The sequence below is a fragment of the Idiotropiscis lumnitzeri genome, chromosome 19 (genome assembly GCF_059441095.1).
Source record: "Idiotropiscis lumnitzeri isolate Australia: NSW breed Sydney's pygmy pipehorse chromosome 19, RoL_Ilum_1.0, whole genome shotgun sequence".
Lineage (NCBI taxonomy): Eukaryota > Metazoa > Chordata > Actinopteri > Syngnathiformes > Syngnathidae > Idiotropiscis > Idiotropiscis lumnitzeri.
In genome coordinates this window covers 4,841,447-4,866,596 of record NC_142409.1, presented here as the reverse complement: position 1 = coordinate 4,866,596, position 25,150 = coordinate 4,841,447, and the positions used below count along the sequence as shown (strand labels likewise).

Below are 25,150 nucleotides of genomic sequence, written 5' to 3'. Positions count from 1 at the left end.
TCTGTGACTGATTTCATTTGGCTTTTATGCTAACAATGCTAATCTTCATTGAAAAATGGAGAGAGGTGCGACACAAACAGGAAGACAGTGTGATGGTATATTTTGAGGATCATCGCGCTTAACCAGATTGCTCTAATGTCATGCTTGGGGTCGTACATTTGAATGTGGGGATTCCAATGACGCACTCCCAGCCTGAGTTCTCGTCCACTGCAGAAATTCCTTCAAGCAGAATTGTTCTGCTCTATATGACTCTGATGCCAAAATAGGAGTTCAGAACATTCTGAAAGAAATTAGTCATGTCCTCCTCACTATTGTTTTTTTTTTTTAAATGACGTCATGGGGTACAGATACAGTATTCTTTCACAATGCGCCACCAACATTTTGGATGTGCACATGCACATGTTGCCGAGTGCGTAACAGTTGTGAAATATGACTGTGTCAGAGTTGGCCTTTTCCCGAGGCAAAGGCCAAAGTCTCTCATCACAGCGGCTGAGCGCAGAGCGTGTGTGAATGCCACTGTGACCGTCCTTATTTACATCGCACGCTGGCTGATACCTGATACGCCGAGATGTTGCCGCGTTTATCTTCTCGGGAGCTGACGATGTGACAAAAGCTCCCTCGCTCCTCACGCGTGCGCGCGCGTCCGCGTCCTTGCGCGTTTGCCATTACGCTAATACTCCCAAACGAAGCAAATGACTCACACAAGCCCCCAAAGGAGAAATCTGTTAAGCTGAAATAGGATGATGACTGGAAAAAGAATATTTAGAGATGCTTTCTCTGCAAAATGACGCCACTTGGTCAATTGAAAGCAATTTGACTTCAGTGCTGAGATCCTCCACATAGTCCATTAGATGCTAATGGCTGAATAGAAAATGAATAGGGAAGCTTAAAAAGTGGCAAAATACACCTAAGTCAAGTACTGCTTTTCAAAATGATTATTTCTTTTGTCAAAGTTGGCTGATTGTTTCCTTTAAGACGGGACAACTCAAGGAATGAGTGATATACGCTTTTAGCGGAGGCACTTAGTCGATGAAGCTATCGGCCCAATCATAGATCAAGTATAATTGTCTGGCCTTCTGAGTCATCATCACTCTGCAAGTGCACTCCCGTCTTGTTTGGACACTGTGGTTAATGGACCTTCTACTTCTGGCCATGGACTCATCTGTCTCCGCAGCGCCCTTCCTCTTGTCTGCTTTCTGTCTGCTTGTCGTCATCTTTCCTTCACTTCCTCCCTTTTTAATCTATCGATCCTGTGAAAGGACTCACCGGAATGTTTTTTAAATGACATCCAAAAGAAGAGCTGTATCTAAAATTCTGCCTTTACAAAGATTGCAAGATCCTAATTTATTTTCTATTAAAATCTTAGAAAGGCACAAGAGACAAATATGATAAAAAATGATAAAGAAAGTATCAAACTCGTATCGCAAGAGTCTCCTTCTCTTTGTTTTGCTCCAGGATTTTACCAGCCAACAGGATACTAGTGCCTCTCCTCCTCCTCCGCCTGCTCCTCCTCATCTTCTTCATCATCACCATCCTGAGTTGGACCACTAGCAGCCCAGCGTGGCAAGCCCAGTAAAGATGGGCCGTCGGCTGGACTTGTCCGGCCTGACGGACGACGAGGCGGAACATGTCCTGAAAGTAGTCCAACGGGACATGAAGCTGAGAAAGAAGGAAGAAGATCGGTTGAGGTAAGAGAGTCCATTAGGCCACTGAGGTTCATTTTCAAATTCATTTGAACCAACAAACGCCAATGCTCCAAAAGTGATACAGTTTGGAACTCAACCCACATTTTCTGCAGGTTATCTTTGGCTTTTTGTGGTTTTGTTGATGCCAACACAAAAGGAACAGAAATGCCATATAAGAACCAGAAAATTCAAATGTGTATCATTGGAACAAGTCTGGTTAATAAGTACAATATTAACAATACCTCCACAAAAAAAATTCTGTTCCCTTTCAATATGCTCTCCAAGCTTCACAACGGAACCTCTAGTTACAAACAAATACTTACATAAACAGTGCAACTTGGCTAAAGGACCATGTGTGTACCTTTTTTGTTTGCATGTAAAGATGCGAACAATTGCAAAGCCCAAATGAATGTATTTCAAAACCACCCACTGTTGTTTGGAATTCTGTTAAAAAAAAACAAAAAACAAAGCTGTAGTTGTAGTAATCTTGACCATGGATTAGCAACTTTATGCACTTTAAACAAACTGTTAACGGTTCTTGTGAAGAAAAAAATGTGACTGTTCTAAGCATATGTTTTTTCGGGTCCCAGAACGCACTGTTATGAAATTCAGAATTTTTTTCCATCATTATTTATATATATATATAATTGCCAGGATTTTTAATCAACCAGATGCTTTCCATGAAATTTATTGTGGCATTTCATTTTAATTGACACATTTGCGAGTTTGGTTCAGAAAAGATCATCATTTTTCATTGCAGCACCTTTTAGTTTTTTTTGACTTGTTGCCTGTCAGATTGGTTGGCACGTTCGTCCCTTGTTGTCACGCTTCTTTTTTTTTTTTTTTTTTTTGACATATGAGGATTTGTTCGTCCCATCCTTCACTCCTATTATTGTCTCTTCACGTCAGCCTGAAATCCGAGTGGGGGTTCACTTTTGGCAGACCTCGCCCCCATAGTGTTTCTGCCAAATTTGCGGTCATTTGTGGGTGTCGCCGTTTAATGTCTCAGCAGCTTCTGTGGGGTGGCTTTGCATTAAAATACCTATATTGTCACAACCAAATCCAAAGTGTAATTTGCAGTTCTCAAATTTGGTTAGACCCTATAATTTTCCTAAACCCAAATATGTTCCCTTGACTACCAACCAGACCCCAACATACGCTAATCCATTTTGGAAATTTGATGTCTTTTTCATCAGATTTGGATGCTGTTTTTTAGTTCACTTTCTCGCTTTTGTGGAGAAGAGGCCGTTTGTGATTTGAAGCGATTTAAAACTAAACACGAGAGAGGAACCACAGAGAAGCCGCTGCTGCTTAAACCTTAACTCGTTTTCCCAGAATCAGTTTCAAAGTAAAGATGGTGTTCTGTGAAATTGCTGCTCTGTTAAATCGCCCATCCCACATTCGTGACTGATCCCCTAAAATACGGTTCTTTTACTTGCTTTCCCAAATCAAACTGACTTTACCTGGTAATATTGCAAATATGACTTCTTAAAAGCAAACAAAAATGGCAGCGCAATTACAACGGTACATGAGCAGACATATTGTCGAAAAGCTGGGTGACTGCTGCCATACGCGCTTGAGTGTTTCAGCAGGTATTTAGCTCCCTGTGGGCTTCTCTTCTCGGCGCATGACTGATATTTGCTTTTCTTGCCTGAATAAAGTCAGCCCTGCAGAGTTGTCAATTACCCAGTTGAAGGATTCATGGAAAAGTAAATAAGCCTCAGCCAGGGCTTTAATGCTCCAGTTTATTTCCCCCATGCGGCATTATAAGAAATGAAACTTTTGGCTTCCCTACCCCCTGTTCCACAAATACTGAGTCATAATGAATAAGTATTGTAAATAACATCACGGACACAGCTATATTATATCATGACAAGTGACCATGACTGCTGAATAATTTATTGTTAAAATTAACTTTGGAAGGCTTTGCCTTGAATAACTTCTTCCTTGTCAAATACCAAAAGCTTTGTTGACATGTTCTAATTTGTTTGTGCCAGTCTAATTGACTTTAAAATCATTCCATAAGCAACATTAAAAGATGGCCTGAGATAAATAGGTGAATAAATATGCTCATTTATGTCTGGAGTGACGACATGCTGTCGGTTTTGTTTACGTCTGTTGCCATGGTTATAATTATCAGTGTTTGGTCAACCTACTTCCCACCCTGACTTCCTTCCTATACTTATTTTCTATTTTCAAATATAGAACTCACTTTCTTGTGGATGTCTTTCTTGTTGTTTGTCCTGCAGAGTTGCAATTTTTAATTGTAATTCTAGAGCAATGTTTTTCTTTTTTTTTTTTTTTTTTGTTCTCTTCAGTTACTCATTCTAATCACCTCCCTGGCTCGGCTGCCAAAGTTTCCAAGTGTCATTCTGCCAATTAGAGATCCTGAGCAGCTCAACCCCCTCGCCCTTGCCGTCTCAGGCATCCACTTGGAGAGGCTCATTATGGAACAGCAGGACGCTCACGGGGCGAGACGTGCGACTGGTTAGCAAACAGCTCTCCCAAAGGGGTTTCGGGAGACACTGATGGGGAAATCATTGGCGATAGAAATAGTTGAGAAGGTGCCGGGCGCCAGAGTGGCCTAGCCGGAGAAAAACGTATATAATCACGGGGACGACTTGCAAAGTCCCCACAGGAAGCCTGGGGTTGAGAACTTCATCACTGTGAGGCCGATGTGCTAACCACAATCTCACCCACGCTGCCCAGTAAACATTACCATTCTAAATGAAGAAGTGTCCTTTACATGATCTTTGAACCATAATTGGAATTCCTTTGCACGGTTTACTATTGATGGGGGAAAACTTTAAACCCTAATTGGTGGAGCTGTGACACATATAGCTTTAAAACGCGATGTTATGTGCATATCTCTTCTTGTGTGGTGTAATGCATGCAAGAAAATGAGAAGGGATCATAATTACAATGATACATTTAAAAAAAAAAAAGAGTTCACATATCAAGTCAAAATTAAACTGAAATGCCATTTTTTAAATTTTTTGGGGAGCTATAGCATTTCATTTTGCCGCCTTTATCAAACCATTTGTTGCTCAGTTTATTCTTAGACGAATCCATTACACATTTGAATGGGCAAACTGTCAGTTGAAAGCACTTAAGGGGCTAATCCGAGTCCGATTTGTCCATTTGAGTCAAATGTGACTCATGAATTTAAGGGCATTTTCTTCTGACGGTCTTCTTTCTCACATTTCTGCTCTTCTGAATGCATAAGCAGAACGGTAGAAGTAATGTATGGAGAAAAGGAAGAATCAGGCTGGCGAAGAATAAAGGCTTCAATGTCAGTGTATGGAAAAAAAAAAAAATCTCATATTTCACTTATGTACAGTCGACTCAATGTTCTTTCCGTGTACTTTCATGCAATTAAAGCCAGGTTAAATTTTTTTCTCGTTTCAGTTGCGAGCAACTACTTACAGTATTCCATTAGTGGGGATTAGCTGCTGTTCTACTGTTGCTGTTTGTCTGAGTCATGTTGATGTGGTTGCTTTTTTAAAGTGGAAGTGCATGTGTATGCTGCCATCATGTGTGCGATTATCTCATCTTGAGATGTCCTTGCTATCTCCACTGGATGTTTAACGTTATTGATTTGATGAAATTAAAGCTGCCCTTGTCTGTCTGTATCGGTGTGACTTTTCGCCACCACTTGTTAAATAGTCATCCTCTCGTTTTGATACAGGATGTAGCATGTGGCTGAATGGAAAAGGTAAGCGCTCCAAAGGTAAAAAAAAAATGTAAATGATATGCAACGAGAAGTGTTTCAGGGCAGCGATATGATGATGCAATGTCTGCTCACCATAGAAGTAAGTCGGGTGGGAGAAAAAAACAAAACACAAAACTGTGAGCTTTAATTTCGCAGGGCTGACTGAGATCGGAGCTACAGTCGCCTCAGACTGTGAGATTTCTAATTAATGTTCGATACCGCTCCTGCTTGATGATGTTTAATATAATTAAACTTAATTAGGTAATGGGAATAAAACTGCCGAGTCCACAGCAGTTATAAGTGGGCATGCTCGTGCAGACACACACACACACGCGCTAGGGTGCTCATGAATTGGCCTTATGTATTTCTTATTACTAACCGTATCACATTTAAAATGATTTGATTTCATCAGACGTCACTCTGAAGGTGTTTCCATTAATCCGGGCCACCCAAAATGTTCGTACTAAAGTCTTGATGGCAGCTGGAGACATTGCGTACGTTGTTGGCCATCTGTCCTCATTCATTAGCAAACATTAAGTTTTACGTTCAGTTTGGGGTTCATAGAAGATGTTATTTGCGGAGGTACATTTTTACTGGCATTCCATTCACTCCGATTTGTCACATTGTCCCCCTGCCGAGTTACCTTAACAATCTGTCAATATTTGACCGTAAGATCAATTTCATAATCATTTTGATGATGTACTGGTAAAGGCAATTACATCATTAGCATAACAACCCCAGGTCACTCTCACGTTTTTCCCTCCCTTCTAGAGCAAAGGCAACTATTTTACAATACAATAAAATCTCACGGCTCACCAACAAACAAAAAATGTTACATAAATTATCCAGTGTGAAATCTGGGCCCGTTGAGTTGAACACGGAGCGACTTTGTTGTGGGAATGCAAACAGCCAGGTGGACATTCACTGCCAGCCCAGGTAAAATTAATTTTTGGCTTCTATATCCATCAATGGCATTGAATGGATTTGAACGGGAAATAGCGTTTAATTGTTCTGCCTGTCACTATATGCCACTGGCATGGTTTGACAATTTGTGTTAAATAATATTTTCCGTGTCCGTGCTGTTTCTGTTTACTGCTTACTGTTGCTTTAAAAATCCTCCCCCTTGTGAAACGTGTCCTGAGCCGAAGAGCGTTTTATGGCGTGTGAAGAGAGGAAGATTTAGACTTTTTGACTGTGACAAATCAGCAGTGTGTCTGTGCTGCTTGGATTGGCTGATGAGATGGTGAAAAATAATCCCCCCCTGGTGGCTCTCACACACCTCTTCAGCTTTCCCTACTGGATCTATCGAGCCAATAGATGTCTTGACAGTTACTTTTCCTACAAACAAAGTAGCACCGCTGCTTCTCCTGAACAGCACAGATGCATTTCTGCCAGCAGGCCGTGGTGTTATCTCCATAAAGCCCCTGAGCGATCGTCCGAACTGTTACCTTTCTATTTGTTCAGGTCTGCAGTGATTACTTCCGCTGCTGGCCAAATGTCAAGTGCTGTTTTTAGTCAGAGGGAAATAGTTGGTTGCAGCAGCGAGTTGGTGCTCCATTCATCTCTTTTCCTCCCTGTGAATGTGTCATTTCTCTTTTTGCGCCTCCAGTCTCGAGTGTACTTTTTTTTTTTTTTCTTTTCTCTCCTGATTGTCTCATTAGCATGCTAATATGGAAACCGTGAGGTGGCGGTGACCTGCTTTGCTCAGGGGAAGAACATTATGAGGGTTGATACGGACTGTTTTCAATGCACGGCGAAATGCATTGTTTGTATTGGAACTATCCAATTTTGGTCGAACCTGTTGTGATAAAACTGTCAGAGGACCCTTGTCGTGGAGGTTTGGCGGTGGTGATGAGACACTCGAGGAATATGCTCTGATAGCTAAAGGAGAGGAAAAGACATCCTAATCAGATTTCTGCTTTCCAAATGTGTTTGCATAATAACCTTGGAGCATTTTATATCAAGCATCTTGAACCGGCGTGAAGGAGCTGTGTGTGGTTTTAGTGCACCGTTCAAGCCTCCCTGTGTGATTTAGTCCACACACTGAAGGGCTTTGCTTAAAGTATACGATATTACATAAAATGGCTGATGAGTCATTACGTCGTCGGGGAAGTCACTCCTGCTTCACTTTGATTGATCATGCGTGTGTTTTGGGCCTGTTAAGACAAAGTGTGCGCTGTCAAAATTCACCAACCTCCAGCATGACAGCTCCCCTCTTTGGTTTTGGTCTTCCTTTCAATCCACTCTTGTGTCAGGAACGGTGCCAGGATGGAAGCGCTCCACGCTGCAGCGGTGATCCTCCACTTATTCGCTGAGTCAGACAAGCGGAGTATTTGAAACTTGGGCCAAACTGTGGTGATGACTGTGCACAAAACAGACATTTGCGGGTTTTCCTTGCGCTTGCCTTTTGGATTCATTCATGCCACCTGATCCTTTCTCTTCCTGCAACATTTTGTAGAAATTCCTCCCCCCTTTCCATTCCTTTCTGGCATGTTTTTTTTTAAAATTATTATTATTTTTTTAATGCAGGCTGTTGACATACATTTGTAGTGATCGTAATGCTCAGTTTTGAGTGACACTGTGGCAGATGAAATTTTTAATATATATATTTTTTAATATCTTTAGCAGCACTGTAGAAAATGTGCAGAAGTGTTGGTCAAATTTGGCCTTGCTTATGTCGCTACATTTTTTTTAATGCAGTCTTCCACCAATGGAATATACATTTTTATTTTTAAATATTGAATATATAAATAAAAACATGCTATATTTTTTGTAAAGACAGATTACAAATGTCTCCACCCTCAGGTGAATATTTTCTGCATAATTCCCTCCTTTATTTCCAGATGTTTTAAACACAAATATTTAAGTCTCTCTTCAATTTTGAGCCTTGCACACACTTCTTAATGTGCTGTTCAAATCAGCACCGAATCCCTGCCAAGGTCTCCATCTGTAGCTGTGGTCAGCTGAAGGACAGCAGTAGTGAAATTTGCAGACGCACGGGATACAACTTTCGACTTCTTATGGTTGTTTAAGGAAAACCATCGTTCTTCTTTTGGTGCAATTAAATATACAGTAGCTGGGATTCCAACCTCGTATTTACATTTAGCCTGCAGAAATGGTATCGAGCAGGAAAAGAGAGTCTGAGAATTAATCCACATATGATAATTTAACAGTCACTCAGCAGGTCCTGCTGCTTTTCTCTGTTTATAAAGAGAGTCCAACTGTTTGTTTATTATTTTTTTTTTTGCATGCTTGGTTGTGAGATGATTACTTAAATATTTAAATGGCTCGTTGCCGTAGGCTTTAAACGGTGGTCATTGGTTTGCAAAATCTCTGCAGATTAATTTGAAGCAAAGGCAACGCTTTTTTTATTTTTAAGATTTTATTTATTTTTTTTGAGCCATAATGAAATGTGTGCAGTGTACTTAAATTTATCATTGGTAGAGGTATTGGTAGTTGTAATAAAGCGAGATTGTGAGTTCTCTTTTACAGAGAGGATGCGGTTATGTCCTTAGATGAACCTTTGAATGCATTTTCTTTCTTCCACCTAGGTACAATTTTGGGACTTCTGTGCAAGTACCCATAGGGAGCACTGTTGCCCAGATTGTGGATGGTGTGTGACTGGACTGGCCAAGGCTCCTTAAAACCTTAAATACTTTGTGCTGCTCTTGATTCTGGCCTGTCACGTTTTAACAAATGGCAAAGAAAGTCAGGAAATAGATCAGATGTCTTCAATTCTAGTCAAGGGCATTTATGAAAATGCATTTGGGTCTTCTTAAACAATATTTTTGTCAATCTTATTCATACATTTATTTCTCCTTTGGTCACTGCAATAATAATTTATTGTGAAATTAAATGCTTTGAGCTAGACTAAATGCAATTTAAAGATTTGAATGCCCTCCTCTGGACTTCAATATAATTGCACCCAGTCGTCAGTTCTTTGCATTCATGAATTTGTTTAAGTTACTTAATATATTGTGATCAGCTTTACATGGTGAGAAAACTTGATTGTGAAAATTCAGGCCACAAAGATGGATGGATTTTTATCTTTGTGGAGTGTTTTTTTTTTCTTGTAATGGGAATATAACTTGAAAGAGCTGCATAAGCAACATGCAGGGGCTTGTGTGTGTGCGTGTGTGAGCAGTGGTCAGGGAACAGTAGCACGGCAATTAGCTCGGCTTATACTGATGAAACAATAATTCAGTGACATGGTCAATGGGTTGCACACATTTAAATTGGCTGACCGTACTTATGTTTGTAGAGATATGACTTGGAGGGGCCGGTGCACTGCATCATAATGGAAAACAGCAGAGAAACCACTAAATCCTCATCTGCTTGCCCGTCACTAGCAGAAATAATATGCTCCAATGAATTAGCACACGGATACTGCAGTCCTTATCGCCGATATAGACCGGTCACTTCATTAGGTACACATATACAAAATCTGAGATCCATACATTTTCTTTTATAATATCCTAAAATTCCGTTTTTATGGATGGTAACAGAGAGTTATTGATTCAACAAACCAGAAACTGCTTTCAGAAGGGTGCAGTGTAGTGCTGTAAATCTCAACCACAATATGAATGTATCGTTAAAATTAACACTCTTCTGGCTGTGTCAATCAAAATTGAGCTTGTTACCTTTAGAATGGTACTTTTTTCCCCCCATTAGATTGTGCAGGTGCACCTAATGAAGTTCACACCAATCGTGTCTAAATAATATTCATATTCTTCAAAATCACCCATAAATCAACTAATTTTGTTCATGGTAATTGGAATACGAGTATTTATATAATGAATAATAAATATCAAATAAAATAAAGTTGGAGATGCTTGCCTAAATAGTAAAGCCAATATTTGACTCCAACTAACTAAAGCATCTATCATCTGTCTGAAGAGGTAAAAAAAAAGTGTTGCATATTTGAATATATGCAAAGCAGACATTGCACAACATCTGAGGTCTACTTCTGGCATTGCCTTGAGGTTTGTGCACAAGGCCGCGTCATTATTTGATAAATTATGAATCATAAACTTCTTTTTTTTTTTTTTACGTTCTGACAAGAAATTACATTTATCGAGCCTCTTCCGACACTAATGCCAACAAGCTCTGTACGTAGATGAGCCCATGCAATAAAATAAAAAAATTTAAAAAAAGGTGGACTCAGCCATTAGGAAGTCTTATTTCCCCTCTTTACATGACTTACCATGCTCCAGTTAGTTTAATTGCAAAATAACATCTTTAATCATGTGATCCTATTTCAAATGTTACCATGGAGACGCCATTACGATACTTAAGGTACATGAGGCAATAATAGAAAACATCTTGCGCGATAGCCGTGTGCTGTTATTTCTCCTCTAATGGACAATTAAAATCCAACAGTATGCATGATAATATTGCAGTATTTGTTGCTTGGTGAAATAACACATCTACTATAATACAGTCAGTTCCGGACAATTGTATCAAGACATGAGAGTTGCTTCTATTGTGGCCCTGCATTCAAAATGTGCAACAAGCTCCTTTTTGGCCTTCCCGAACTGCATGACATCACACTCGAGGTATCACACAGAGTAGCACCGAGTACGATACTGTATTTGCATTCAACTATTGTTTTGCATTGGAGTAAGGTTGGCTTATTTTTGGAGTCTAGTATGGCACTGCATTATTATTATTATTATACCGTCATATTGAAAAGAGTGGAAGCCCTGAAAGGAATTTCAATTAGGGTCCCACATGCCCTAAAAAGCAGGTCTGATGAAATGATAGCAAGGTCGTGCGTTGCATTGCTTTGTAATTGGAAATGAACCTAAAAATTTCTTTTCAAGATAATGTTCTATGCATACCCACTAGTTGAAACATGGCGTTCTGATTAACATTGCTTTTGTGGAATATGAGTTTAGGTGTAAAATCCACCCATTTTTATACATATCCGAGGGCGGCCATTTTGCCACTTATTGTTGACTGATAGTGACATCACTGTGTTGCTTGGTAACGACCAATCTTGGCTCAGCTTCAGAAAATACATTATTATTATATCATGAACCCTGAGCAACAGTGATGACATTTTCAGGCAACAGAAAGTAACAAAATGGCCGCCCCTGAAATCGCTAAAAACATGGATTTTGCTGCTTACCTCACATTCCACAAAAGCGCTATTAAGTCAGCATGTCACTTTTTAAAGATAAATTATATTTCCTCTTCAACCTTTTTGGAGCGATCATTGAATCAAAGGCAATGACTTCCCGTTTACGTTTTTAGCAACTCCCCATGTACCGTAGAAATGTGTGTTTTCAACATCTTCATGTGTAGGGACGCTATGCTCCCATGTCTCATCGCTCGCTGCCAAAACATAATATCGGGATTAACCTCTCAATAAAGATTTGTTTTGTAATACGGTCCAAAGCGTAAATGGTCCCTCCGCGCTTCCATCTCTGCTAAATGTGGATCCATACCGACACATTGCGCATGTACAAACAGAGAGCACCTCACTGCACACACACACACACGCAGTTGCTCACACACGTTCTGATTTTCCAAGTGTTTTTATCCCATTGTTACTGGATTTGGATCTTGTGGTTCCGAACAACAACGCAGATGTTACCGTTTAAATGCAGAAAGTTGTGCTTAAACCATATAAACATAAAGCTAACCAAAACCCTATCTCTGCATTTAAAACTGTTTAATGAAGGCGGTCTTGACTGCCTCCAGTTGCTTTAAACCACAAATTGGTGAAATTAACTTGAAATCATGAAAAGTAACAACAATATTCAACATTGACATATCTTAATATGAAAAAAAAAAAAGTCGAAAACCTCATTTGGGCAGCTGCATTTCCGCGTTATTTCTCTCTCGGCCACTTCAATCCTCATTGACGCCTACGAGCCACCTCTGGGATCGATTTGTCATTTAGTGTGCATGTATCGTGTGAGCACGCCTCGCAGCTCTTAGGGAATACTCATTTGTCAAATGACAGGTATGGACAATTAGGTCACATCAGAAGCAAAAATAGGCCGAAGGACCATAAATTGTGATTGACTCTGCAAAGGAGATATTCAGTGAGTCAAATGGGAGTTAATTTTAATATTTACATTTTTGAGAAGGTCAATATTAGGCGCACATAATGGTGCAGTTCAGTTCCACGCCACTGCAAACTAAAGGTTTGACTTAATAGATTGTTTAACGGAGTTAAAGTGCGCCTCATGTTGTCTGGCGAGTGTATACATTGCCATCCAGTTACTCTTTGTCTGCAATTTTGTGCTGCATAAGGGCTCATCTTGAAGGAAATGTCTTCACAATTGTTGAATGGGGTGAAATTGTCATTTTTTTCCAGTTGGTTCTGTGAACCAAATCCACAAGTAAAAAAAAAGAAACCAAATTAAACTAATGAGGTCCATTTCCCAAATGCTGGTTGGATCTGCTCCCATGCTTCCATTGTTATTCCTTCCGTTTATTTCCTTAATCAACTAGCTGCACCATCTTGGATTGTTCAATGTCTGTATGGTTCTAAGACGATAGGGGAGGGCTTGATGAGATAAATGGGTGCCTTGGAAGCTGTCTTTAGGGTTAAGAGTCGAGGTTGTGAAGGTTGACGCTCTCTCTGTTGGTGAAGTAAACACGCAGCCTCCCCAGCATGAATGCTGGCTTCAGAGCTGCCAAATTGTCCGCATGCCAGGATCTGGGCTCATTCATAAGACGCACGCGTGTGCATGTGTGCCCGCGTGTTAGTGTGAAACTATGTGTGAGGAGCAAGATGACACCGTTCTTGTGCTCGGAAAAAAAAAAAAAAAAAAAAGTATGCAGTGCTGTTGAATTGGAGTCCTTGTTAATCATGATGAACTGTCATATAAGGTAAAAACATCCCCATTCGCGCTATAACTGGGAATTATCGCCACATAAAGATTGTGGCACAACAATGCCATAAAAACCTTCATTTTACCCCGATAAATTAAAATTAACTGCACAAATAAACTCGCCCCACAGTTCATTACATTTGCAGCCTTTAACGCCCATGCCAGCTTTGGATTTGATGTATTTCATCACATTTTGACAACATCCCACAATGTACCCGATGAGTCACAGTCAGGTTGGCAATGAAGGCGGCTGGATGAGTGAGTGCGTCGCTCGCTGGCATCACCGTCATGGCGTCGGACGCTTCATTAAAATGAGTTATTGACGAGATGACTGGCCAGGGACGTCTTCATTCCACAGCTGTAGTGAAGACGGCTTGAAGGCGAGCAAAACGGGTCCAACAAACTGGCGGCATTCATGGAGAAAATAGACAGCAGCTGAACTGCACATCATTGGCGGCGTAAAGCTGCGTTTGTATATGTCGTTGATGCCCTGAAAAACGGCTTTGTGGCTCTGCTAGCTGAGTTTTATTGCTACTGCACGTGACTCGTGAGTCGTGATGGATGTTTGGAATGGTTGCCGCAACTCACGGAGGAAGGGCTCCAGGACCATAATTTGGCAATTGATAATTTCACATTCAGCCTCTTCATGATGTACAATTGTATGAAACTCACTAAAATCATGGCACTGCATTTAGAAACCGATTAAAAATGTCGTTCACCACTTCAACATGACCGTTTGTCCACCGTATTCCAAGTGAAGTGTTTACGAAGGTAACGACACGGTGCCATAAAGTGTCTCGACGTTGGTGCGCAATCAGCTTAGCAAAGCGTCGCGACATGAAGCTTACCTCGACCCACGCTCATTTGAGTTTGCCTGACGTTTATGCCATCGTTGTTTTGGTGATTGAAGTTTTTGGGTCTGAAGTGTGGACCACAGGTACAAATCAATAAATAAATACCAATCAATTGAGCTGTCACACTTGCGCGAGTGGATGTAAAATGTATTTCTGCTGTTTCTTATTTTAGGTGCAAAGTGTGATCATTTAGACCAGCGGTGGGCAAACATTTTGATTAGCGGGCCACAATGGGTTCCAAAATTGAACAGAGGGGCCGGACCAGGAGCAGATGGATGGAGTGTTTTGGTAACCTGACCTCATCGGAGAAAAAAAAAATCATTTAATTTCAAATGGAAGTTAACAAAAGAATTACAACAATATATATGGCTTTGAAAAACCACATAATTTAGAAAATAATTTTTTTTCAAGTTTGGCAGGCCGGATTAAAATATTTAATGGGCCGCATGTGGCCCCCGGGCCGTAGTTTGCCCACATTTGACTTAGACAAAAATAAACCGTATTTTGCGTCTCTTTCTGCTTGCATCGTGGTCGTACATCTCCAAGATTTGTTACTTTTACCTTCTACATGAAATGAACTTGTACATATGTGTCTTCGTAAACAATCTTCAGATATGATTGTGAACATATTCCATCCACAGCTCTTTTTGCTTTTGTCGACTTGTGCATGTGTCCCTAATATTTTGGCTGCTTTCTGTGTCTTTCTTCTATGTTACACCGTGTTGTATTATATTATTCCAGAATCTCAATCTTCACCCATTGAGTAAGAGAATACTGCTTTTTATCCGCAGCCCATCCTCATAGGGTTTAATAACACTGAATGGTTTGAAAGGACAAGAGTGGATTCGCTACGGAGGAAGCTGCCCTGATACCACACGTGCGCTTGTGTGTGGTGAATGAACCCACGAGTGGTTCTATTTGGCACTTGAACATGAGAGGGGTTCACTGCAGCTCACATGAGCTATTATAGGAAAGCTGCTGGAATGAGATTGAAGCCATTTCTTGGTCACTTAAAGGGTCTGGATTCTTGTTTTTATGATCAGTGTTGTTTTGAGTTGCACCGAGGAGTTGTGAAAGACTTTTCTCAAGCTTAACTTTTCACAGCGGTCATGTCATGTGGTTGTTCTTTCGAAAGTAGCACAGAATGAATCAACAGCGGCTCTTTGCAGATTATAGCCAAGTGTTGTGTTGTATATTTTGCTGCAGTTGCTTCGTGACGGCACTTAATTCATTTCCCGAAATCCGCGGTAGCGCAGCATTATGGTCAATTGGTTGGCACGTTTACCTCACAGCTGTAAAGTTTTTCATTCTGGTTTCGGCCTTCCTCGGGCTTAAAAAAAAAAGAAAAAAAAAAGAGATTAAAAAAAGTATCTGGTCTAGTCTGGTCCTGTCCACTTTAAAATCAAAAATATCATATTCTCCGGACTATAAACAGCTACTTTTTTTCTAGATTTTGAACCATGCGGCTAATACAACGGTGCGGCTTTTCTGTGGATTTTTTCTTAGGGGCGCTCTATAGTTCGCCAAATAAATCTTGATTTCTTTTTTTTTTTTTTTAATTATTTTATTTTTTTCTCCTGGTTTTGTTCTGTTTTTAATTAGCAAAGTGGTTCTGTTAAAAGGCACTGTTTTAACAATCTGTTTTTGTACCTTAATGTGCATTCACGGTACAAAATCGCTCTGTACATTCAGTAAACAACACATTTTTTTTTTTCCAACATGGAAAACTGAGGCTTATATGCTGGTGCGGCCTGTATCTTTTTTTTTCTTTCTTATTTTTTTTCAGAAGAGTTGCTGCGGCTTATATTCAGGTGCATTTTATAGTCCGGAAAATACGTTACTACTGAGTGAGAGTATCACAAACATTTTTGTAATTTGTGTAATTTCTTAAAATTGTGAGATGGTTTACTTTATATAGAAATGGGTTGTTGTGAAAATCATTTAACCCTGGTTAACTTTTATGTCTACTGATGTTAAAATTTTACTTAAAATATTGCCTTTATAGTAACCCCCCCCCCACAAAATAAGAATAACATTGAACGGAATTGCGTTGGGGGTCCCACTGTTTGCCTGTTTTGAAGCAGCCTTGCGTTGCAGTGAATCGTTCTCACTCAGGAATTCAGTGAACGTTGCACATTTGTGATCTCTTCTTCTTCTTGACTGCCACGGAAATAGCCTCTTGTTCCCTGGCGGCTATCACAGGCCTCCTCCTTTTAATATACCGCAGCACATCCTCTCATACCCTGCAGCTCACTGTGCAGCTTGAACATCATGTTTGCAGGTAATGTCATTATGAACGGAGTAGCATGATGACATCACTTGAAATCTTCGCAAGGTTTTTTTATTTATTTATTTTTTTTGTAAAACCAAGCCTTCAAAATAAAAGGATGGAGGTCTTTAACTGTTAATAAATTAAACTAAAACTCAAATGAGCCTCATAATTCTGAGCTTGGGGGTTCGAATCCCGGCTCCACCCCTCCAGACTAAATCCACCATTTTACTTTCTGCAAAATTAATGCGCCAAATCACAGCGACGAGACGCGCAAATTAAATTGGGAGCCCGTTCTCTCTCAAGTAATTTGAGGGTCAAAACATTCCCATCCGAATGCAAAATATAATCCCTCCGTCTCTAAATGATCCCACCTTGCTGAGATTGCACATTATTTCCTCTGCACTCCTTATCGCTCCTTTTTTTCCTCGGGATAACTCCGATGCCAGGCGGGCCACTCTGATTGGAAAACCTTATCAGCAAAACACACATTTGATTTGAATTGTTTCCCAAAGTGAATGCTCATTTTTAGCTAGCTGGCAGATGCCCGTCTGACAAAGTCCCGAGTTTAGAGAATGTTTCCCGTGGTAAGGAAAGTAATTTTTTTTTTTTTTTTGTAATTGAAAAAGCGGTGCATTTGAGTTCAATATAGATTTCCACTGCTCCGTATTGTTGTGCAAAATATAAATATACGGTAACATATTTCTTATCTTTGTGTTCATGACTCTTATGACGAAGCATCATACCATTCGGATGCGGCAATATAATTGTTTCGAATGCTTCGACACAAAAGACACCTCGCTCAAGAAGCCAATTGAAGCAAAAGTTGTACTTTTTTTGACTTGATGTGTCTTAATGAGCAAGTAACCCCGAGGCTCTTGGCTGGCGTGTTGATCTAAGTGTTGTTATATAAAAATAAATAAATAAATCAGATAGCCTCCAGCTTCGTGGTCCTTGCATTAAAAACATTTGACACACATCCTGAGCTTGTCACATGAGTTCACATCCTCATTTCTTTTTTCTCATCTTGTCAACGTTTTACTTACATTGCATCTTGGTAGTAGTTTAGAAAGTAGTTTGTGAGCTCTTTTGGTACCAACGCAGCAGACACTATATTAGTTGCACAATCTAATGAGCGCCGATACAAACGCCTTATTAAAACAATAAAGCTACCGAACCTCGGTGGAGACGCCAACCGTCATTGATTTTTGTCTTGTCCCCTAAAAACATGAGTCGACGTAAACTTAGCTCGTTATTCATTCAGTGGATGAATTGAGTATGTTGAGGCCAACAAAGACAAATTAATGTGATTAATTATTGATATTGTAGAAATAAGCCTCGTTACCATTCGGCACACATAGCTGGGCCAGCCACAAAGTTTTTCAGTTCAAGGTTACAGACAGTTCAGTTGTGCGTCCCGATTCCACCGTATAGACATTTTTTTTTTTTTTAAACATCTACTCTGTTCTAATTTGAATAATTCTTTGCATTGCATTTACCGCTGAGCGCGTTTTGTTATCATTAGTTCTTTTGTACCCAGTAGAATTGGACGCCTTTGGCCACGATGATAAAAAGATAAAATGAATAATAGAAGGGGAAAAAAAGACTACAATATCAAGATCAAAGAGCTTTTGTAATTACTGCTTTAAGTTTGGCATACATTGAGCAAATTGTCAGTTTAATGTGTGCCTGATTCCATCCTTGCTCTGAGTCAACTGACCCACTTTTTGAATGTAGGACTATTTGAAGGAAACGGTGTAAACGCATACGGGTGACTAAGGAGTGACTGTCAACTCCTCAATGGTTTTACGGGAGTGAATGATTTTGCAGAACATCCATTTTCTCCCACTGCCATTATGCAAAAAAAATGGACGAAGAGCCGGCTGGCTAAACTTGCGTCATGACGGCTTTTGTTGGCATGGATCAAGACGGCGATAAGAGAGGCACATTGATTTGCTGTCGGTTATTCTTAGCGTTTGCGTATCAAGTCGGCTGAAATGTCATTGCCTTTGTTTGTTTTGACTATCAATCCAAAGTTTAAAACACTGACACCTCCAGCCATTGTTAACCAGAATTACAAGGTTGCTCAACTTAATTGGTCAGACTCACCTTTTAATGGAGGCTTTTAGTTTCTGCCCTGCTTTACGGTTTGTGTTTTACACATCTCATAGATACATTGGAATTAAATCATAGGTAATGTATAAACCAGACCAGGTGCACGTACTATTTCTCACTCCCAACTAGCCCAACTGTGACAACGGTATATTTCTTTGGTGCCAGTGTGCATTAGCAAAGTAGAATGTTCCAAGTGTACTGTATTATCAATTTCATCTATCACCTGGTCTCATAAAAAAAAAATAAAAAAATTAATTAATTAAAAAAAAATGGCCTGCTAATTATTTTTAATTTTCTATCCTTTCCGGAGCATTCATAAAAAGCAGCGAGAATAGCAGCATGAGCATGCTATTGAAATGGATCGGGCACTTAAGAAGCTTCTCATTTGGAGCCTCTTTAGGGTATTTTCATTATATGACTCTCTGCGCAGGAACATCAAAAAAGCGTCGGGGCTTTTGTAGCCGGCGCACACTAGAAATCAAAGCAACATTTTGAAATTGCTCCGTTAGGCTGTTGGAGAGCCCGCGATCAATTCGCAATTGCCAAGTGCTTATTTTTTTTCCCCCTTTCTATTATACTCTTCAAAGTAGAGCGTATCCAAGACCAATTTGAAACACTCACGCAATAGGCACTTATCAAAGACTGTTAAATCTCTCTTGCTTGTCCGTGATATGTTATGCATGTCTGCTGTAAATCTTTACTCTACTCATATCTTCGCATTTCATTTCTAAAGCGCTTTTCAAAAGCGAGTACAAACTTCATCAAGGACAACTACAAATGTTATCATGGGCTCTCTCATATAAGGGGTGCAATAGGTGAGAAGGTCGATTATGTGAGAGCAAGCAAGGCCGTCAAGTGATTTAAAAACAAGCGATAAATTTTGGAGTGGCAAAGCCTGGACATGATCAGCAGTCTTGTTTACGATGGAACGAGGTCATGGTTCATTTTCAGGTGTTTTGGTTTCATATTTTACCCTTCACCGGATGCCTTGACGCGAATAATGAGAATCATTAAGAGATATGGACGTGACTTTTACATCATAAATAAATTAATCTTATGTTCAAGTACTCATATTTTTAATCAAAGTGTCAAATGTTTATTTTTTTCACTAATTAGTTTTGTGGCAGTCTAGTGCCCTGAATGACAAATGTTGTTTCTCCAACACAGTCACTCTCTTGCATCATACATCAATTTGATGGAATTTTAGCATTTTTCTCATGACATTTGATGTAATTAGACTAATCAATTGAGGGAGTTTTTCAGAGCATAAGCAAGCAAATCACTTGAGTGGAGGGTACATAATATGCATTGTTTGTATTTTCTAAATGATACTCAACATGAACTTATATTGTGTGTTTAATTCAGTTATGGATCAATACGCCAACACATTTTTAAAGCGTGTCTTGAAATCCTCATTTGGAATTAGCAATTAACTGAAAATGAAAACCAAGGTGAATATAAAGCGTGATGGGAAGAAAATATGGAATACTTAAATGATGCAATGGGCAGAAAATCCCAACCCTAATCCCATACTAAGCCTTTGGATGTCGCTAATCACAAAGTAGCAAGATAAATGTGGGGATGAGACGAGCCATACGAAGAGCACTCAAGTATGCTCTGATAAAACATCAAATTATAGCGGGCAAAACTTTTTTTTGGTCATTAAAACTCAGCCGTGCGGAAAAGTTGTTTTTCGGATGGAAGAACAAACCATGTGATATAGATAATATGGTCATAAAATTACTTTGACAAGTGGCAAACCATGTTTAACTTGAATTTATAGAATGGCTGACCAACAGGTTTCCTGTCTGCTCCAAAAAATAAAAATGTTATGGTAGTACAATTTATGCAATCCGATGGCTCGATAGCAATCTGACGAGCAGAAAACAGTTTGAGGTGTGCCCCAGAGAAGTTGTTTAAGTCCGTTGCTGTTCTCAGTCTTTCTTCCTGAGCAGCCATTAACCCTAATTCCAGCAAAACTGTACATTTATGCGAATGTTTCAACAATCTACAAAACATTATATAGGCAATATTTGGAGTTTCATAAATCAGGAACGACCGACAATCGTCAAATGGATAGCCAACAACAAATTGGTCCTTAATGTCTCTTTGGACGAAAGTCATTGCACTGTAGTTTGGACAAAAAAAAAATGCTCATGAATAAGACAAAACTGAACCTGAGTTTTTTTTTTTTTTGTGTGTGTTTTCCATAGTGTACTTCTGTGTAAAAATTACAATTGTGGGTTTGGATCCCAGGAAAAAACAAACGATGCTGTCAGTCAAAGCTAATGAGCCATATAAATGAAAATTGCAAATATGCTTAATGCAGTCTGAGCCTACCGATCAATTTGACCGGAAGTTTACCTCAAAGCTTGAACATAAGCCAGCCTGTGTGTTACAGTAACCAATAACACAACGTCTAAACAAAGTAACCTTCCTCGTAGATTGCTATCGCATATATTGACAGAAGAGGCGCAACCACAGGGCATACTTTATAAAAAATGAGGTTGTGGAATCATAATTCTGATCCAATAGCGCTTGCTTTAATTTAATATTTTAAAGGGGTGCTTATTCACAATCTTACTTATTCACGAATAAATGGATGGGATGCAAATATTTAAGCAGAAGAGGACTTTAATGCCTTGCGGAAATGTTACTCAAATTACCAAAGGGACAACTACGACATGTTGCTGTTTGTTACATTACGACTAGAGCAAAATAAGTTTAAGAAAGAGTCAAACGTGACAGTAATGTATGCCCTCATAATTTCAGCACCATGGACAGCGTACAGTATGGGTAGCGCAGACTGTAACATGCATTAACTTGAGTCACAACAAATCAAATCATATCAAGTGGAGTGAAAATATTCAGCTAAACAACCCACAAAAAGAAAAAAAAAAAAAAGATCAGACCAGGCTCACCGCCCAAGCACTTTCAACTTGCATGCTCGTGGGGCTTTAAAGGGCTCTCGCATTTTATCTTTTAAGCCGAAGTACAAAGTTCACGCGCGACAATAGAAATCTCTGCCACAACTTTGCTTTGTCCATTTAAAGCTCTATTTTGGCTTTAATAACCCTGCGTGAATATTTCTAACGGCACGGACGTTGGCATTGGCCACATGTTAATAGGCGAGTACTTGCAGAGTTGACCGTGTATGTCTTGATATTTTATGACAAGCAGTTTTACGACAGAGATGAAAGTTGTTGCAAAGAGAACATTTGAAGGACAAGCCCTTCCTTGTCCTTTAATAAATGTGGACATATACTCATGAATTTTACTCAAGCTTATCATCATCATAGCCGCATCCTGGTGCATGCTACCAAGTGTGTGTTGTCATACGATACACGCATGTCAGCGTGTATTCAGCCCCACACCTGCTGGCACTGCGCACGAAATGGTTTGCTCATCTTGTTAGTATTTTGCATCTAATGATGCAGAAGAAAAGCAATCAGTGCGTCAGGGGCGGATGTTGTCGAGGAGCAACCTTTATAATTTATTGAAGATTGCCGCAGCAGCGTCCTGCACCCCCCTTCAGCCCCCCCCCCAAACACATTCACGTGACATTCCCTCTCGTTAACATAGCAGGGTAATGTTTTTACATGTTGGATAAACGGTGTTTGCGTAACCTGCCGATCCATCCGATACATATCTATTAAGGGCAGTGCATCGTATTTATTCCATTTATTGACACAAGCCGGGTGATTAACGAATGGCTTTGGAAATAAATTGGTGCAGTTTCTGCACACAGCGGAGAAGCTCAAATGCGTTATTTAATTTGTCAATGTTTATGTCAGCTGCAGTTCATTAGTGTCAAGTGTGTGGCGTACTCCCTTTTAGGCCAGATTTTATTTTCTTTTTTTCTGAAATGAAGCTTTTGATTCCATGCTGCTTTGTGCAAGTGACCTTCAACGTAGCGTTATTTATTTCTTATTGATATCATTACTCTCATGCTGTCTATACCTTACGTTCATTCTATAGTTTGCGGATTCAGGGGCGGGGGGTGCACAAACTCGCCTCAACTGTCCTTTGATGCGGTGGGCAAACAGCTTGACAAGGTCTCCCAAGTGGCAATGTCAGTCATCGTTCCACAGAACCTGAGTACAAAATGTGACAGAGACCGAAAGGGGAAACTGGCAAGCCCCTTCCCCTTGTTTATACATGTTTTAATTTGCTATAGTGTCACTGATTATTCCACATCGCAGTCATATTCTATCACTTGACCAGATGCTCTCCTCCCTCCATCCCTTCACCCCCTCCCCCTCTCTCACTCTCTCTCTCTCTCTCTCTCTCTCTCTTGCTCGCTCGGCTCCAGTGAGATGAAGCAGGAGCTGGCGGAGGAAGGCAGCAGATGCTCCATCCTCTCCAAGCAGCACCGTTTCAACGAGCACTGCTGCATCCGCTGCTGCGCACCCTTCACCTTCCTGCTCAACCCCAAGCGCGAGTGCCTGGACTGCCAGTACAACGTGTGCAAGACCTGCTGCACGTACAACAAGAAGGACAAAGCCTGGCTGTGCTCCGCGTGCCAGAAGGGCAGGTTCGTACTCATGCACACACAGGCGGGAGGAGGAGAGCTTTGCTTTGGAATTGGGTGAGTGGAGAAAGAATGGGAGTAGAAATGCACTGGAGGCAATTAGGAAAGGAAAAGGGCTGATTAAAGGGGACGTGAGGTGGTAAAGTGACACAGAGGGGACTTTAAGGGTGTCAACGGTGCAAGCTTATTATTTTTTTTTTGCCGTGTGGCTTTTATTGACATCCAACTATGTCATTAAATTGAAAGTGGTCCTCTCTTTTAACAGTTTTAGCACTACGGGTACGGGAGATGAGATGGTGAAGGTAGAATACAATTTTTAAAAAGGCATAAATTAGAGGGATATTTAAGGGGGAGTATTTTGTGCATGACATTTCCTGGACTTATGCGTCTTTATTTTTCTCTTTCTCTGTACACACAGTCAAGACTTGAAAGATGGTTAAAATGTGTGTGTGTGTGTGTGTGTGTGTGTGTGTGTGTGTTCTGCGCCCCGATGCCTCTGGGTGTAAGTGCCCCCACTTCTCACTTGGATGAAAAGGCTTTTTCTCATTGGCAGGGAGGGGTGTTTCAAATACTGTTACAACAGAGTGGGGGAATTCGTATGTTAATGAGGAAATCAAAGGCAGGCACAAGGTCTTAAAATGCTGCATAATGTTGCGTGGAAATCATCTTTAAAACTGTTGATTTTTTTTTTTTTTTTTTTTTTACAGCAGATGTCAAATCGGAGTAGTCAAAGCGCAGATGTGTGCGCATGGGTTTGACAGGCTGTCTAAAGATGTGTTGCCCCTCTACTTGGCTCCATTTTCCTCCTTCCGTCCCCCTGACACTACCTCTTTTTGACTTTCATTGATTTTTGCGGTGTACCGACGCTCGTGCTGCTATATAAGACGCGAGGGAGCTGTCGGAGCCGGAGGTATATGAAGAAATTGGCGGAAATAGGATGGCATTTGAATGAGGTGGGTTAGATTTAGCCCCCCCCCCCCCCACCCTCACACATGCCTTCGTTGGCTATCGGCATCTGTGAGCGCGGCGCTTCGCAGGGGCTCAGAAATGTTCTCATTAGGGGTTTAGACTCACCACAGATGGGCCTGATGTCACAACAGTGCCATCGACCAGCATCATGTAAACGCAGCACTTATCATTAGCGCATTAAGCGGCCTTAAATCCGCTCTTAGCATGAATTACTCTGTCCGGGTGGTGTTGTGTCATCGGAAATGACGATTTACAGCTTGTACAGGAGTTGAAAATATTTCTTGTTTTTTTCATATTAGCACACTTGAATGAGTGGAATTATGTTTTAATTGTTTATAGGGGACTATGTGCAATCTCCTAAAATCAGAGGATGTAGTGTGATTTCACACTCAAGCATCAGAATCAGAATACATATATATATATATATATAGAATAGAAATAGAAATAGAAATCCCTTTATTGTCATATATCATATATATGTCATATATATATATATATATATTTTTTTTTTTTATTAATGAATAACCCAAAATATGCAGATATTTAACAATATTTAAATACAATGTGCTTTTTCCGGCCAACATATAAAACAGGTTTGCCCCAGGATTTGCTTTTTTTGGGTTGTGAATTGCTCATGAGTGTTATTCACAGGCTCGGCTAACGTTGCTTTAAAATAGGCACATTTGAGTGATGTATGTACATTAGTTTTGATTAAAAAAAAAACATGATGGGTATCTTTAAAATTGGTGCCCTCCACACATCCCCCAAAATCGCTCTGGAATTTCCATACGGCATTCTGCAGAATCCAAATGTAAATCCAAATTCCCAACGGCACAAGCCAAATGGTCTCTCTCTTGCTCACGCTTTCTCTCTCTCTCTCTCTCTCTGGCTGCCCTTTATTATTCTCAGGCGCTCAAGTGTGGTCTCTCTAGAACAGTAGAGTTGTAATCAAAACTCACATACACGCTGAACTCACCTCTTCACACTCATTAGCATGAGTCCTGTCAGCAAAGAACTGGGACTTGTGTCACAAAAGATATTCTGAACCCAAGCCACGATTTTTCCCATTTTTATGTTTTGCGCTTAATCAAGCAGCAAATCTTCCGAGATTCTTTGATATTTTCTTCATTCAGTGCGTGAGAAAAGGTCAAAGTTGTGGCCAGGAAAT

General features: G+C 40.2%; 1 protein-coding gene across 6 annotated transcripts in view; it reads left to right on the top strand.

Moving 5' to 3' along the window:
* LOC148318207 (rab effector MyRIP-like) overlaps positions 1-25,150 on the top strand; it is a 71,439-nt gene that overhangs the window by 5,703 nt on the left and 40,586 nt on the right. For all 6 annotated transcript variants that reach the window (XM_088283357.1, XM_088283359.1, XM_088283360.1 and 3 more), the window contains exons 2-3: positions 1,456-1,688; positions 22,795-23,016. In XM_088283357.1, coding sequence (XP_088139483.1) covers positions 1,579-1,688; positions 22,795-23,016 — 332 coding nt within the window. In that variant the 5' untranslated portion in view covers positions 1,456-1,578. The remainder of the gene's footprint in view (positions 1-1,455; positions 1,689-22,794; positions 23,017-25,150) is intronic.